General features: G+C 28.9%; 1 protein-coding gene across 1 annotated transcript; it reads right to left on the bottom strand.

The window, feature by feature from the left end:
* Positions 1-7733: 7733 nt before the first annotated feature.
* LOC120177707 lies at positions 7734-8837 on the bottom strand. The gene is made up of 2 exons (XM_039183758.1): positions 8265-8837; positions 7734-8054 (listed from the first exon to the last, which is right to left on the bottom strand). The coding sequence occupies exons 1-2, from the start codon at positions 8835-8837 to the stop codon at positions 7734-7736; spliced, it is 894 nt and encodes a 297-aa protein (XP_039039689.1).
* Between the last annotated feature and the right edge of the window lie 6139 nt (positions 8838-14976).

Raw genomic sequence — 14976 nt, 5'->3', positions numbered from 1 at the left:
CTCCACCTAAATCCACCAGCTCACTTCATCTAATAACTGCCCATACTTGGCATTTAATAAAATTTTGGCGCGTACCATATTCGGGCTATAAAAACACGGCTGAAGATTGATAGGATAATCTCATATATCTTAATAGTATATTATTGGGTTAACTGTACCATATATCTCCAAACTATAACTCTCATTTTAAATTGGTCTTTAAATTTTTTAATGTTCCAATTTCATACTTAAACTATAACACTCTCTCTAAATTGGTCCCCAAACTTTTGAATCCTCCAATTTCATTCTCAAATTCATCCAAATAAGTAATTAATTTTAACCATAGTTTAACCTAAATTTTGATTTTTCAAACATATAATAATATAACTAGGCCTAACAATTTTATTAACAAGTGATTAGTATATACGTATAGTTTGGGATAAAATTGGAACGTTCAAAAAATTTTGGGGACTAATTTAGAATGAAGGTCATAGGTTGGGCATGAAATTGAAATATTTAAAAGTTTAAGGACTAATTTAGAATGATAGTCATAATTTAGGGATCAAATTGAAACATTAATAGTTTGGGACCAATTTAAAATAAGTATAATACTTGGAGGACATGTAATACAATTAACTCTATATTATTTTGATACATCATTAAAAAAATTTAGGGTAAATTACACATTTAGTACATAAATTGTTATTTTTATTCTGTTTTGGTACCTAAATTGTAGTTTTTTTAAATCATACCTAACGTTTAGTTTAGATTTTAATTTGATATCTCGTCGTTAAAAATTAACAGAATTATTGATGTGATATTTTTTGGTTTTTTTCCAATATGACATGGCATTAACTTATAGTAACATGTTAATATTATCGTAATTTTTTATCCACGATGTATCAAATTAAAATTTAAACTAAATGTTAAGTATGTCATTGAAAAAAAATAAAGTTTGGATACCAAAACGGAACAAAAGTAATAATTTAAATATTGAACATAGAACTTATCCTAATTTTTATTATATATATATATTTATTTAATGTGATATAGTGATAGTATGCTTAAAATTATGAAACCTAGCACCCAAAACGTACTCTGCGATAGGCCGATAGTTATTACTTTGCACCTCTTTTTATTGGTTTCCTCGTAACAAAGTCAGTTCCCCATCAGTATTTTTTTAATAGAATTAGATAATTATAAAATAATATTTATATAGAATTTAGTTTAATTATTGATATTACATCGATGTATATATATTTTATAAATATAATTATTTAAATTTGAGTCATCTAAAAAGAATAATACTTATCTTTTATTGTTGTGATTATTCAATATATTTATAGAGTTTTTATTTTTATTTGTAATTATTTAATATATTTATATTGATTATTGTATTTATTTTCATTGTTAAAAGTTATTTTTAGAAAAACAACAAATTTAATAAAATATGATAATAATTTTTTTGAACTAAGTTTTTATATAGAAGGAAGGGAGTGAGAATTTTTCTCTTAGTTGATATTGAACTCACAATATAAAAAAACGAGATGTGTAAACTAAAAACTTGTAACCACTTGTTCTAAATATTATTAATAATTAAAAAATTTTAAAATAAATTTAAGATAAAAATGTTAACATATAATTTCAGATATAATAAATATATTACTCATATTCATCTCACTGGTAAATTAAAAGATATTAAACATTAAAATATATGGGTAAAGTACATAAATAGCCCCTGACTATAAGGTGATGCTTTGTTGAGTCTCTCGACTATTAAATGTTACAAAATGGTCATCTGTCTATAAGGTGTTGCTTTGTTGAGTCCCTGACTAATTAGTATGTTTCAAACTTGTCATTTTTCACCAAGAAATTGACGGCATTCTGAGTTAGATGTTAACTTGCTAACTGAGATATGATAAAAATTTGATATCAAAATCTAGAAAAAAACTATCATATCTTAGTCAACAGGTTAAAATCCATCTCAGATTGTTGTCAATTTTTTTTAACGAAAAAGGACGATTTTAGAACATACTAAATAGACGAGTGACTATTTTATAACTTTTAATAGTCAGTGACTCAACAAAGCAACACTCTATAGTCGGAGACCATTTTGTAATTTCTAATAGTCGGAGGACCATTTTATAACTTCTAATAGTCGAGAGACTCAATAAAGCATCACCCAATAGTCGAGAGACTATTTGTGTACTTTACCCAAAATATATGTAACCTCATATCTTTTATATATTGTTCGAACAGTAAAATCAATCAAACTAAACTTAATATGATATTTTTTTATATATAATATGGAGTAAATACAAAGTAATACATGTTTAAAGATAATTCTTGACCTTTTGACATTTAACTCGTACCATTGACATTCCTGATATTCAAATTCGAGACCTGAAAGAATAATAATAATTCTTTTATACCGAAGCTACTAAGTTTGTGCAACTTAATATGATATTAAAATGAGTTAAACTCAAATATACATGTGATCTCCGGGGCTATCGGAAAGGAATAACGAATGAAATTGTGGCTTTCTATATAGAAAGTCAACAGGCAATTACGATAATAATACGATTAATTATTAACCAAAGCGGAATTTAAGCATCTTTGGTTGCTTGGACCACAGAGAAAGAGACGAGGAAGAACATGTGACATGTTTGGAAGGTAGGTAACCGAATCTTGTTTTTTAACCAACAAAACCCATTTGTTTATTTAGTTGTTACAAACCGCACATACAATGCGTGTTGTGTTTTGTTTATAATTTGTTAAACTATTTGTATAAATATATGAAAGCAAAAAAAACAAAAAGTTAGGGTAAACTACACATTTAGTACTTAAATTATTAGTTTTGGTTTGTTTCATTACCTAAACTTTCATTTTATTTTCAAATTCATACCTAACATTTAATTTTTATTTCATTTAAGTACCCCGTTGTTAAAAACTTAATGGACGAGCTAGCGTGACATAGCTCCGGTGGACGAGTGATCAATCCAAACAGTAGAGCACGAGAATGACGAGTCAACTAACATAGTCTAGTTTCAGACTCATCGGGCGGTGGACCTTGGAGATCGGAAGATGAAATAATCAAAGAGTTTATCGTCTATTTGGGCAAATTAAAGCGATTCCCAATGAAAATGAGACCAAAATCACGTTCAGATGGTCAAAAAGGTTGCAGGATGAAAAATTTGGGCTTCATTGATCTAAATAGTTATGCTTCTGAAAAACAAGGAAAGTTTAGGTATTAAAACATGTCAAAACTGATAATTTATGTAATAAATGCGTAATTTACCCAAAAAGTTATTAGATTAGATAAAAAAATAAATTGAAAAAAAAAAATATATATATATATATATATATATATATATTACGTCTATAAATAAATCATATTATATTTTATTATGCAAATTTTGTTTTTATAAAATGTATTATATTCATATTATATAATTTAAAATGATTAAATGTAATTAAAGGTAGGTAGTTGATGAGAACAAAAGAAGGTACGCGTAGTATGGAAGAACATGGGGTCATCTGGTGATAGAGGTAGGTAGGTAGGGGAATGTGATTCCATCCCAGCATTAATGGGAAGCGAAATAGGCACCCCAAACATGGCCTCACCTCCTTTTTTTTAACAAAAAGTTTATTTAATTTTAGCCATACCTAAGCTTGTTAAAATATTTGGCGTTATTATATTAAAAATCCCACTAATTAATTATTTGAAAAAAAAATAACCCCAAACAGCATTTTTTAAAAAAAAAACCTAATCTGATTTTTTTAGAAAATTGACTCCCAAATCTCACTTTTTGCAAAAAACGATTAAGACATCGCATTTTGAAAATGTGAGTCCCATGCATTTATAGTGCTCTTTATCCATAAATTAAATGAAGTTATCTGAAAAGTTAATGGATCTCGCGTTTTACAAAACATGAGATCTTTAAAATGCGTTTTGCAGAACACGAGTCCTATGAGGACAATTTAAAAATTATTTTTCTAAATAATGATGTTTTGGGCTATTTTTCTAAATAATTAATTATTGGAGGTTTTTTTTACCTAAAATCCCCAAAATATTTCTGACCTGCATGTAAAAATAATCATATATATATATATATATATATATTGTTGTGGTAGGTGATGATATTATATACGTCACGTGATCAAAGTGATTATATGTCATTTGACACATTAGTAATTGAACACATGTGAAAATGTCATGTGAACAATATGTATTAATCGTTAGTCAACTAATATTTTCCATCCAATAAAGATTTCTTTGACTAAAAATTAAAACGATAAAATAAAAATACTCTAAAAATGAACAAAAGTAATTATTTATACAAATGTTGATGATAATTTTATAATTATGTGGTTTAGATAATAAAAATTTATTTTACATATTTTTCCATGCATATAGATACCTTTTCCCCTACACGTCACCTGATAAGCTTATAGCTTTTACTTAAGGAATGGTAATTACCTACCCACACGTGTCTTATAGTTATAGGTTAGAGTAAGTAAAGATATTTAAATGATTTTATGTTAGGAAGTGAATTATAAATAAAATAAAATAAATTTATAAAATTTTAAAAGATAAAAATATTTTATTAATAAAAAATAAAAAATTTAAGGGACAACTCCCGTTCTTCCCTCAATCTATCCATGAGTGTAGTTCTTATTGGAAGGGTTGATTAACGGTCTTAATTAAGTTTTCGGCTGGGGTTGGTATATCAATTGCCTTCGAGGCCAATCTTCTTGCTACATAACATTCTCTATTATTGTTTATGGTGGAGTAGGGCCGTAAACAAATTGAGTGGAGCTCGAATATTATCATAAGCGGAATTTCACCAAGTTCAGAGCCCCGCCAATTTTTTAAGTATTAATTAATATTAAATATATATTGAAAAATTAATAAAGAAAAATTTACTCCCCTTTCAATTAAAAAATTATATTATGAAAAATAAAAAATACTTTAACCTTTGTCTTAATAAAATCATGGTTCTACTCTTGAATATTGTTAAACTCAACTTGAAAATTCTAAAATAAAGCTTGACTCGGGGCTAATAAACTCGTAAGTCTAAAATTTTTAAAATCGAACTCTAAGCTATGGATTGAAGCTAAAAAAGTTCAAAATAAAAAAAATTCTTAAACTTAAACCGGTTAAAGCTCGAACTCAAACTCAAACTCGAATCTTAAATATATAAATATATATATATATATATATATATATATTATTTTTTAAAATAATCAATACGTAAATGTTAATATTATTAATAATTTATTTTAAAAAAATAAAATTTAATATATGTATTTTTCAATTAGCTCGTGAGCTTTTTGAGTAGAGTATGAAGTAGTTTGTTTCGACTCGTTAAGAACTCGAGTCGAGCTCAGAACTCGAGTCCTTTCTAATCGGGTATTTATAAAATTTTGATCAAGTCAATCTCGAGTAGCTTGCGATCTGATTCGTCTCATTTATAGCCCTATGGTGGACAAGAACTTGCCATGTATTGGAACATAAATGTATTTTTGGTCCTTCACTCATTTATCCTCAACTTGTTCAACGGTATGATTTGGTCGATATAATTTAAATTTAATTAAACATTAATATTAATTTTATATATAATTTTATTTTAACTTAATTTTCAACTTTAAATTTTATATATTCTATATAGATTATACAAACAAATGAAAATAAATTTAAAAAAATGAAAAAGTTTAGTCAAAGGAATAAAATCCTTGTTTTTGGACCTTAGAATGATGGATCAGCCATTTTAGAAACAATATTAACCGATAAGATCAAAGGAGAATAAATGGATAAAGATAAGAGCACTCAGCAGGGCATGACATAGACTGCGAAAGTGGCGAGTAGGGTATTTATTGAGCGAATTAATCATGAGTTAGATAATGTTTGTTTTGTATTAGTTAAAAAATTTGTTGTTCAACTTGATTTGTTGTTCATTAAGCTCATTAAAATTTGCTCAGCTCATGTTTGTTAAAAAATTTGTCACTCGTCTCGTTAAGATCGTTGCTCATTAAACTCATCAATTTTTTTTATCTTGTTTTTAAACTATAGTAAAATTTACTAATTCTATATAAAACTTAATATAAACATAAATTAGTAAATTTAATCAAAAATTATCAAAAAAGTGTATGAAACAATTTTAGAGTTTAAATTTTAAAGAAACAATCCACAAATAAATTAAAACAATAATTAGTGTTTAATTTTGGGTGTAGTAAAATAATAATAATTAGTTAATAATGTAATATATTTTATTATTTATTAGAAAACTAATATATTAATAATTTATTATTTTTATTATCTATTAGTAAATTAATAATTTTTAAAATAAAATAAAATTTTAAGATAATTATTAAAAAAATTAACGAGATGCTCACGAATTTATCGAGTCGAGTTGGGTTTTACTTGACTGAACTCATTAAGATTTCAAATCGAGTTAAAGTTGAATCAACTTAAATCAGACTTTAATCTAATTTTGATCGAATCAAATTCGATCTGCTAGCGAGTTTGTAAACTCATTAAGCAATCCTAGTGGTGAACGTTCGGTAGAATTAGGATGAACGACTGACATTGCATCTATTTTTTGTGTGGATAATTTTAATTTTATTACCCAAGATGCAGAGTTCTACTACAAAAAATATCCCATAAATGGGATAAATTACAACCTACTTACAACAAAATCGATGGTTAAACTCCCCAACGATTACAAAGGTAAATATTTATACTATCTAATCTATTTATATTCATCCTCTTAATTGAATACCTACAGTCTTCTTAATAGAGTTAACTATTTCTTCCACACTTCTTGTGCTTCATCGGTATAATCTTTTATTCTTTTCCTCCCACATGGAATAAATAAAAGCGTACCAAGCAAGTTTCAAGATGGTAGTGAGAAGGGACTTACCTTTCCAAGCACTACAGGCCCAGTCTAACATGGTCACGCATGGTAAAGGAGGTGTGTCTAAACTAGAGAGATTAAGAATACTATTCCATATAGAAATTGCAGAGTACAGTCACTGAATAGGTGATCTCTAGTCTCCGTAGCCTCTTTGTAGATTATACATGAGCCATCAGTAACAATTCCCATTCTAAGGAGTCTCTCTTTAGTTGGGAGTCTATCTAGAAGCGCCATCCATGTAATCAAACTATGTTTGAGAATGTGAAGGGGAAACCATATCAATTTATGCCAAGGGACTTTATCTCATTGTACCCGTAGGTCTTTCAAGAAATCTTTTGTTTTAAATGATCATGTAGATAAAACAGGAGTCCCCTAAGTTTCAATAAGCGCCTGAAACACCAACTAGAATTTGCTTTAACCTCCATGAACATAAAGTCTTGATCTTTAATAACATAGCTTTTGATCCAAGCTACCCACAATGATCCCTATCCCGTAAGGATGTTCCTGATAAGTTGTAGCATACATGCTTTGTTCCATGTTTTGGTATCTTTTAATCATACTTCCTTTCCAGAAAAATCTAGAGCAAAGTTGTTCGATCCTGCTAATAATTGTCTAAGGCAGAATTAACTGTCTGCACCAATAGTTTGCTATACTGAAGAGGACAGCTCTGATAAGTTCTAATCTGCCTGCATAACTCAAGTGCTTTCCCAACCAGTGATGGAGCTTTAATTTGATCTTTTTAATAAGAACTACACAGTCCTTTTCAGTGAGTTTCTTTGTAACTAAAGGAACCCCTAAGTATCACACTGGCAATCAACCATGTTTGAATCCCGTGGATTATAAAATATGCTCAAGATTCCTGAAAGAGATTCCAGCAGTATATAGTTCGCATTTGGCAGCATTAAGTTTTAGACCAGACAATTCATAGAATTGATCCAGGGCACTAATGATTCTAGTAATTGATTCAATGTTTCCTTTACAGAAGATAAGTAGGTCGTCTATAAAGGAAATGTGAGTGAGTCCGATCTTCTTGCATTTAGGAAGGTACCTAAACAAACCTCTGGCAGCAGCCAAGTTGAGGATTATGGAGAGCACATTCATTGCAAGAACAAATAAGATTGGAGAAATATGGTCACATTGTCTTATTCCCCTTGCTCCCTTGAAGAAGCCAATCAAACTTCCATTGAAAGAAACGAAATATCTTGCTTTGGTAAAGCATGTTTTAATCCAACAAATGAAAGTATTAGGAAGCTATAAAGCTTTAAGGATGGAAGATAGGAAACCCTAGTGGAGAGAGTCAAAAGCCTTATGTAGGTCAATTTTCAAGGCATGTCTATGAGAGATATATTTCATTTCATAACCTCTCACCAGTTCTTGAGCAAGTAGGGTGTTGTCAACAATATTTCTTCCTTTTACAAAAGCTAACTGGTTGCGAGAGATTATTCCTGGAAGTAGAGTTGTCAACCTTTTGACTAGGATCTTTGTAATTGTCTTGTATATAACAGAGCAACAGAAAATAGGTCGAAACTCTCTAACCTTGTTGGGATTAGGGACTTTTGGAACCAACACAATGGTAGTAGCATTGAAGGCTGGAAGGATGAAAGTCTCTTGAAAGAAGTATTTAATAGCTTTTATTACGTCTTCTTCAACCACAGACCACAATTTTTTGAAAAAGTATGGAGTGAATCCATCAGGACCTAGAGCTTTTTCATTTCCTTGGTTGAAATTGGCCTCTTTGATTTCTTCATCAGTTACTGCCTTTACAAGGTTAGATGAATAATATGGAGGCAAATTAAATTGCATCAGATCTTTCAGAAGATTATGGTCACAGTTTTTTACCCCGGGATCCGCATTACCTAAAAGACCAGAGAAAAACTCAGTCACTTCAGTAGCCATTTCATCAAAGGATTCAAGTCTTCTTCCTTGGTCATCGATGAGCATTCGTATGGTGTCTCTTTTGTTTTTCCTAAGATAATTGAATGGAAGAATTTTGTGCATTTATCACCATGTTTTAACCATTGGACTTTGGCTTTTTGTTTTAAAACATTCCCTCTGCTTCCTCAAGAGATGAAAGCTTGTTCTGTAAAATCAAATCTTGTTCTATAGTGTCTTCTCCTTGCAGAGTTGATAGTTGAAATTGTTCAAGCTCATTTTTCTTTTGACGCACTCGAGCTGAAATCTCACTATAACATTCTTTGTTTAAGATCTTGAGGCATGCTTTCAGACGCTTAAGCTTTAAGAAGATGACCTTCATCGGGTTTCCTTGAATGGATGGTTGCCGTGACTTACTAACTTCATTTAAGAAATTAGGATGAAGAGTCCAGAAGTTGAAGAATTTGAAAGGTTTTGGTCTGTTAGCTTAAACCTCCCTGTTGAGTCAAACTAGTGACATGCAATGATCTAATGCGCCAGGTGCAATGAATTCCACAAATGAGTGATGGAAGGTAGTCACCCACGTGGGATTGATAAGCACCCTATCAAGCTTCTTTGCAAGAAAAGAGTTTTGTTGTTTGTTGCTCCAGGTGAAGGAAGGACCAAAGAATGGTTGGTCTTGGAGATGGAGATCTTGAGTAACTTCTTGAAAATCCTTCATATCAAGAGTTAACGTTGGACCCATAAGATCGTAGTCTGAGCTCTCCTTTGATTGCAAGATAACGTTGAAGTCTCCTCATATGATCCAAGGAAATGATCCAAAAATTGTTTCCAATTCACGTAGATGTTGCCAGAGTTATCTTATGGTTATACCATCATTGCTTCCGTAAATAACTGTAATGATTAGGGGACCACCCATGTAAGTGCCTGTGATAGTAATGGATTGAGATGTGGCTTGAAAAAGAGAGATATCTAAATTTTTTTTCCAAAGAATCCAAATACTTCCATTTGAAGCAAAGTCGTAGTTTGAACAGGTATTCCATTGTGCAAATTTGGAATTAAGAATTTCCACTGATTTCTATAATTTAACACAAGTCTCCAGTAGACAGAGTATGTCAATTTTATTTTGAATAGCCCTTTGCAGGACTTTTTCTTGTTTTAGAGGATTGTTTAATCCTCTAATATTCCAGAAACTAATAATCATAGAGAATTAGGGCCCATTGCAACCCCACGAGCATGACTTATTGGACTTTTTGCATTTTATAGGTGAGTTTTCTTTTTGAATTTGAGATCATTAATCAAACCGTTAATTGACTAATTCAGTTAAGTTATTATAAAGATTTATTATAGATGCGATCTTTTTAATCTAACTTTTTCATTCACAACAATTAAATTCAAATCATCTAACATTATTTAAAAGATCTAACGTCTCATCTCACTAGACCAATTAATAATTATTTTTCCACTCGCAATTTTAATAAATAATTTTTGCAAATTAAACTTGTTAAAATGGTTTAATTAATTAGGGTTCATCGCAAAAACTATTAGTGTGAATGTTTAAACATATTAAACAATTATCTACTGAAATAAATTCAGTATTTAATCTTATGATTTGTCAGAAATGTTCAACCAACATTCTATTCAAACTTAATAAATAATATAAAAATTGAGTATATATATATATATATATATATATATATATATATAATATTGAGACCAACTAAATTTGAATTATTTAAAACATAAATTAACTTTTTAATTATTGTATATGGTATCAAACATCTCTAATTGGAGTTTTAGTATCCAGACATGTGTAATATAAAATAGGGATAAACACAACATTTTTCTCTTACATTTTAGTAGTTTTTCTCAACTTGAATTATGAAACTTTTTTGTCACAATATTCTCTAAACTTTGTAATTTTTCTTATATTTAGTTATTTTAATGATATGAAATTTTAAGATTGTGTCATGTGACGTACCATCAAAATGATAAATGAAATCAAGTTTAGAGATTACTGTAAACAAAAAATAAACAAATAAATAAGGACCAAGTTAACAAAAGTTAGTAAGTTCAAAAAAATAAATCAAACCGATTTATGTGATCAAAACCAAACAAAAATTTAAATTTAGTGATGATTTTAAGAGAAAAAAAATAGTTTAATGACCAAAACAGAACCGTAAAAATAGTTAAGTGGTTAAATATGTAATTTACCCTTACTATTTCTAGCAGAGTGAATGGTTTGAGGTAATAATTTAAAGTTTAAAAAATTCTTTAGGGGACAACCCGGTACAAATGACAAACTTTAGGTGGTAATGATGCATTTAAGCCATTTTTTTAAAAAATAAGGTAATTAATATTTTATTTTAAATAATTTATCTTTATATTTTAACTAATTTATAATTATAGGTCGAGTCCTTTAGAATTTTATAAATTTTATAAATTAAATTATTGGTGCTCATAGTTAATGGTGCTCAACGGTGACTCGTCGAGCGTGACAAACTCATTTAAAAGTTTATTAGAGAAAAATGATAAAAATATAAAAATTATATAAAAGTTTTTGAAAAAATAATAAAATAATTAATAATCAAGATATACTTCGATTATTTATTAAATAAATAAATTTTTAATAGACGTAACAGATCGACTTTAAAATGATTATACAATGAAACGTCATATATTTATCTTAATAAGGAATACATACTTAATAAAAGTGATATAAATTAAATATTTATTTTTTAATTATATCTAATTATTAAGAGATATTTGTTTTTGAAGAAGAAATGTAAAGGGTTTTCTATTTATTTAAATTGGGCTCAAAGTCTTCAAACCCATTACTTCCCAACACATTTGTCTAACCTCCGCAAACCCAAAACCTAAAGTATCAAATTTTGGCCATTTTATATTTTCTTCTCAAATTTTCTATATTTAACTTTAATATTTACGTGTATTGTGATTCAAATTTTAATATAATTAGGTGTCTAATTTTTTTTATTAATGTAATTAAGTCTTTAATATTTTTACGGTGTAGTTGGGTACCTAACATTTTTATTTGATACAATTAGGAATCTAAGTTTTTTTTTAATGTAATTAGGTATTTAACTTTTTTTTTAATTATGCTTGTTCAATTATGATTATTTTATACTAATAAATTTAATATCATTTAGTTAAAAGATATAAATATATTGTACACATTCAAATGATAATAGTTAAAATTATAAGTATATATATATATATATATATTAAAAATATTATATGCCTTATTACGCTAAGAAAATAAAAGTTTAATATCTAATTGCACTAAAAAAATCAAATATATAAATTCACCGTTAAAACATAGATATCTAACTGCAAAAAAGAAAAATATCGAATTACTCATAAATATCAGATGTCTATGCAATTGGATTTACATTGTTTAAGCTTTCGTTCAAGCTTGTCTATGTAAATCCAACTTATCGAATTACTCATAAATATTATATACCTTATTACGCTAAGAAAATAAAAGTTTATCTAATTGCATAGAAATATCAGATGTCTAATTGCACTAAAAAATCAAATATATAAATTCACCGTTAAAACATAGATATCTAACTGCAAAAAAGAAAAATATCGAATTACTCATAAATACTATAATTAAATATCAAAAGTTATCTATAATTAGTTGGTGTAGTGGGATAAAGCACTGAATCTTTGCTTAAGATTAAGTGTTCGAATCCTGACAATGTGAATATAACAAACTGTATTAGGTAATAAAACAAAGGATAAACCATACGAATAGTCCCTTTTGTTTTTCGGTCTGATTAACTTTGATCACTGTTTCAAAAATTAAGCACGATTGGTCCCTTACATTATCGATTTGTTCAATTTTATTCCATCGATCAATAAATGCCTTTAATCCATTAACAAAAGTCTAAATTGATAAATAAAAAAAATTCCAAAAAAAAAAAAACTATGCGTCACTTCTTTTTATTCTCCTCGTGTTCCTCCTCCGCCTTTTTCTTTTTTTTGGGGGCAACCATCTTCTTCTTACCAACCCACCCATTCAAATATTGAAATGAAAATGAAGTCGTTTGAGTATGCGTGATGGATCCGCTTTTCTTGCTCCTTCACCATCTTCATATATAATAATAAACCTTGTAATCAACTTTTCTTCCTTAAAACTACAAACTCATTACACATTTTCTATCTTTGCTCTCCATCTCTCTCTCTCTTGCCTCTTTGTTTCTAAACTATCATCTTCTCTTTCCATCGAACCCCATTTTCCTCCCAACCATGGGTGTAGAGACCATATTTTGTCCGGATCCATTTTATTAAAATTTTCCACTTTCTTCATTTTAATTAATTAATGGTTTATCTTGTTGCAGTTTTTATTTACTTTCTTCTTTTTTAGTAATTAATGTTTTTATTCCTATTTTTAAAGTGCAGTAAGGCTCATTATAATGACTTAGGTGGTGTTTATTTTTGCAGAGGTAAAAGGTTTGCAGTCTGCGGATAACATCTGCAGGCATCTGCAGCAGAAGAGGTGGACCAAAAGTCTGCAGTCTGCAAGAAGAAGACTGTTTATTTTTTAACGTCTGCAGACCACTAAAATAAATTGAAATATAAATAAACTGATTTTTTTAAACTTAAAAGATTTTTGAAATACTGAAATTTAAATAATCCATACAACTATAATAATAAATTTTTTAAAATAAATCAATCCATATTTTAAAATAAATCAATACATATTTAAAAATAAATCAATCCATATTTTAAAATAAATCAATCCATATTTTAAAATAAATCAATTCATATTTTAAAATAAATCAATCCAGATTTTAAAATAATTTTTCCATATTTTAAAATAAATCAATCCATATTTTAATGTTTTTTATATTTTAAAATAAATCAATCCATATTTTAAAATAAAATTTTAAAATAGATTTAAATAATTTTAATTTCTTTGAAGAGGTTTGAAGACCTTTGAAGACATAAAACTATGTCTGCACCAAGAAGACCTCGCGCAGACGTTAGAAGAGCTTCTGTCTTCTAAAAAACAAACGGTCTGTGAAGCCCAATGTCTGCGCGGCGCAGACATAAGAGCTTGCAGACCTTGCACAGTAAAAACAAACACCACCTTAGTGAGTAGATGCGTTAAAGGTAAAGCTTTGGGATTTAGTATGGTTATTGTTGGTCATTAAATATAATTAAATAGTATAAATTTTGGATTATCATTCATATTATATGCATGGGTGCTTCTGTTGCGGAAGACGACTATCGGATAGAGCAAAATCGCAACTGATAATTTGAAAAAATAAAAATGAAGATAAAAGAGACACAAAATTTACGTGGAAAACCCTAAAAATTTAGGGTAAAAACCACGGGCAACGGTAGAAGAATTTCACTATGAGAAAATAGGAATTACAACCTCTCTCGATCTACCAAGGAGAAAACAATGATAATTCCCTCTAGATAAAAAGGAGAAAACAACTCTCAAGAAACTCTCTAAAATCTCTCTAGTATTGGAAGAAAGCTAGAATGCTTTGGGATGGTTTTAAAGCTAAATGAGCTAGGGTATTTATAGTTGAAGTTTAATGACTAAATGTGAGATTGTACCTTTACCATTTTTTCAACAATTAACACTTCTTTTGACAATTCCACCATTCGGTGGAGTTATATATTTTTTCCTAGCTTTCGGTGCAAGTTGGCACCGATTTTCAACAATCTCTCACTTGAAGATTTGATTGGAATAATCATATCTTCACACCATTCTTTCTACCTTGTACCTTCATGTTGCTTACGTATCTGACAGGCCACAAGAGGATCGACACCAGGTAAATTTATCAGCATTGATCGCCTTCGTCATGAAATCTTATATATTGTCTTTGGTATGGATCGTCTGCACATCTACCGTCCTTTCTTCCACATTTTCACGAATGAAATGGTATTGAACTCGTATGTGTTTTATCCTTGAATGAAATGCTGGATTCCTTGCTAGATGCAAGGCGCTTTGACTTTCACAAAACAAAGAGACATACTCTTGATTGTGCCTAAGCTCCTCCAATATCATCTTCAACCAAATTGCTTCTTTACTGTCTTGTGTAGCTGCTACATATTCTGCTTCTGTTGTGGATGTAGCCACAACTGACTACAATTTTGAAACCCAGCTTACAGCTCCACCAACAACTTTGAACACATATCATGTTGTAGATTTGCTTTTATCTAAATC

Source organism: Hibiscus syriacus, unplaced genomic scaffold (assembly GCF_006381635.1).
Source record: "Hibiscus syriacus cultivar Baekdansim isolate YM2019G1 unplaced genomic scaffold, ASM638163v2 tig00112305_pilon, whole genome shotgun sequence".
Classification (NCBI taxonomy): domain Eukaryota; kingdom Viridiplantae; phylum Streptophyta; class Magnoliopsida; order Malvales; family Malvaceae; genus Hibiscus; species Hibiscus syriacus.
This window is presented reverse-complemented; position numbering and strand designations above follow the sequence as displayed.

Bases quoted from the DNA above. Each gene is read 5' to 3' on its own strand.
- LOC120177707 (XM_039183758.1), bottom strand. From the start codon at position 8,837: ATGCTCATCGATGACCAAGGAAGAAGACTTGAATCCTTTGATGAAATG. The intron at 8,055-8,264 runs GTGAGAGGTTAT...GGCTTCTTCAAG, and splicing joins CCCTACTTGCTCAAGAACTG to GGAGCAAGGGGAATAAGACA.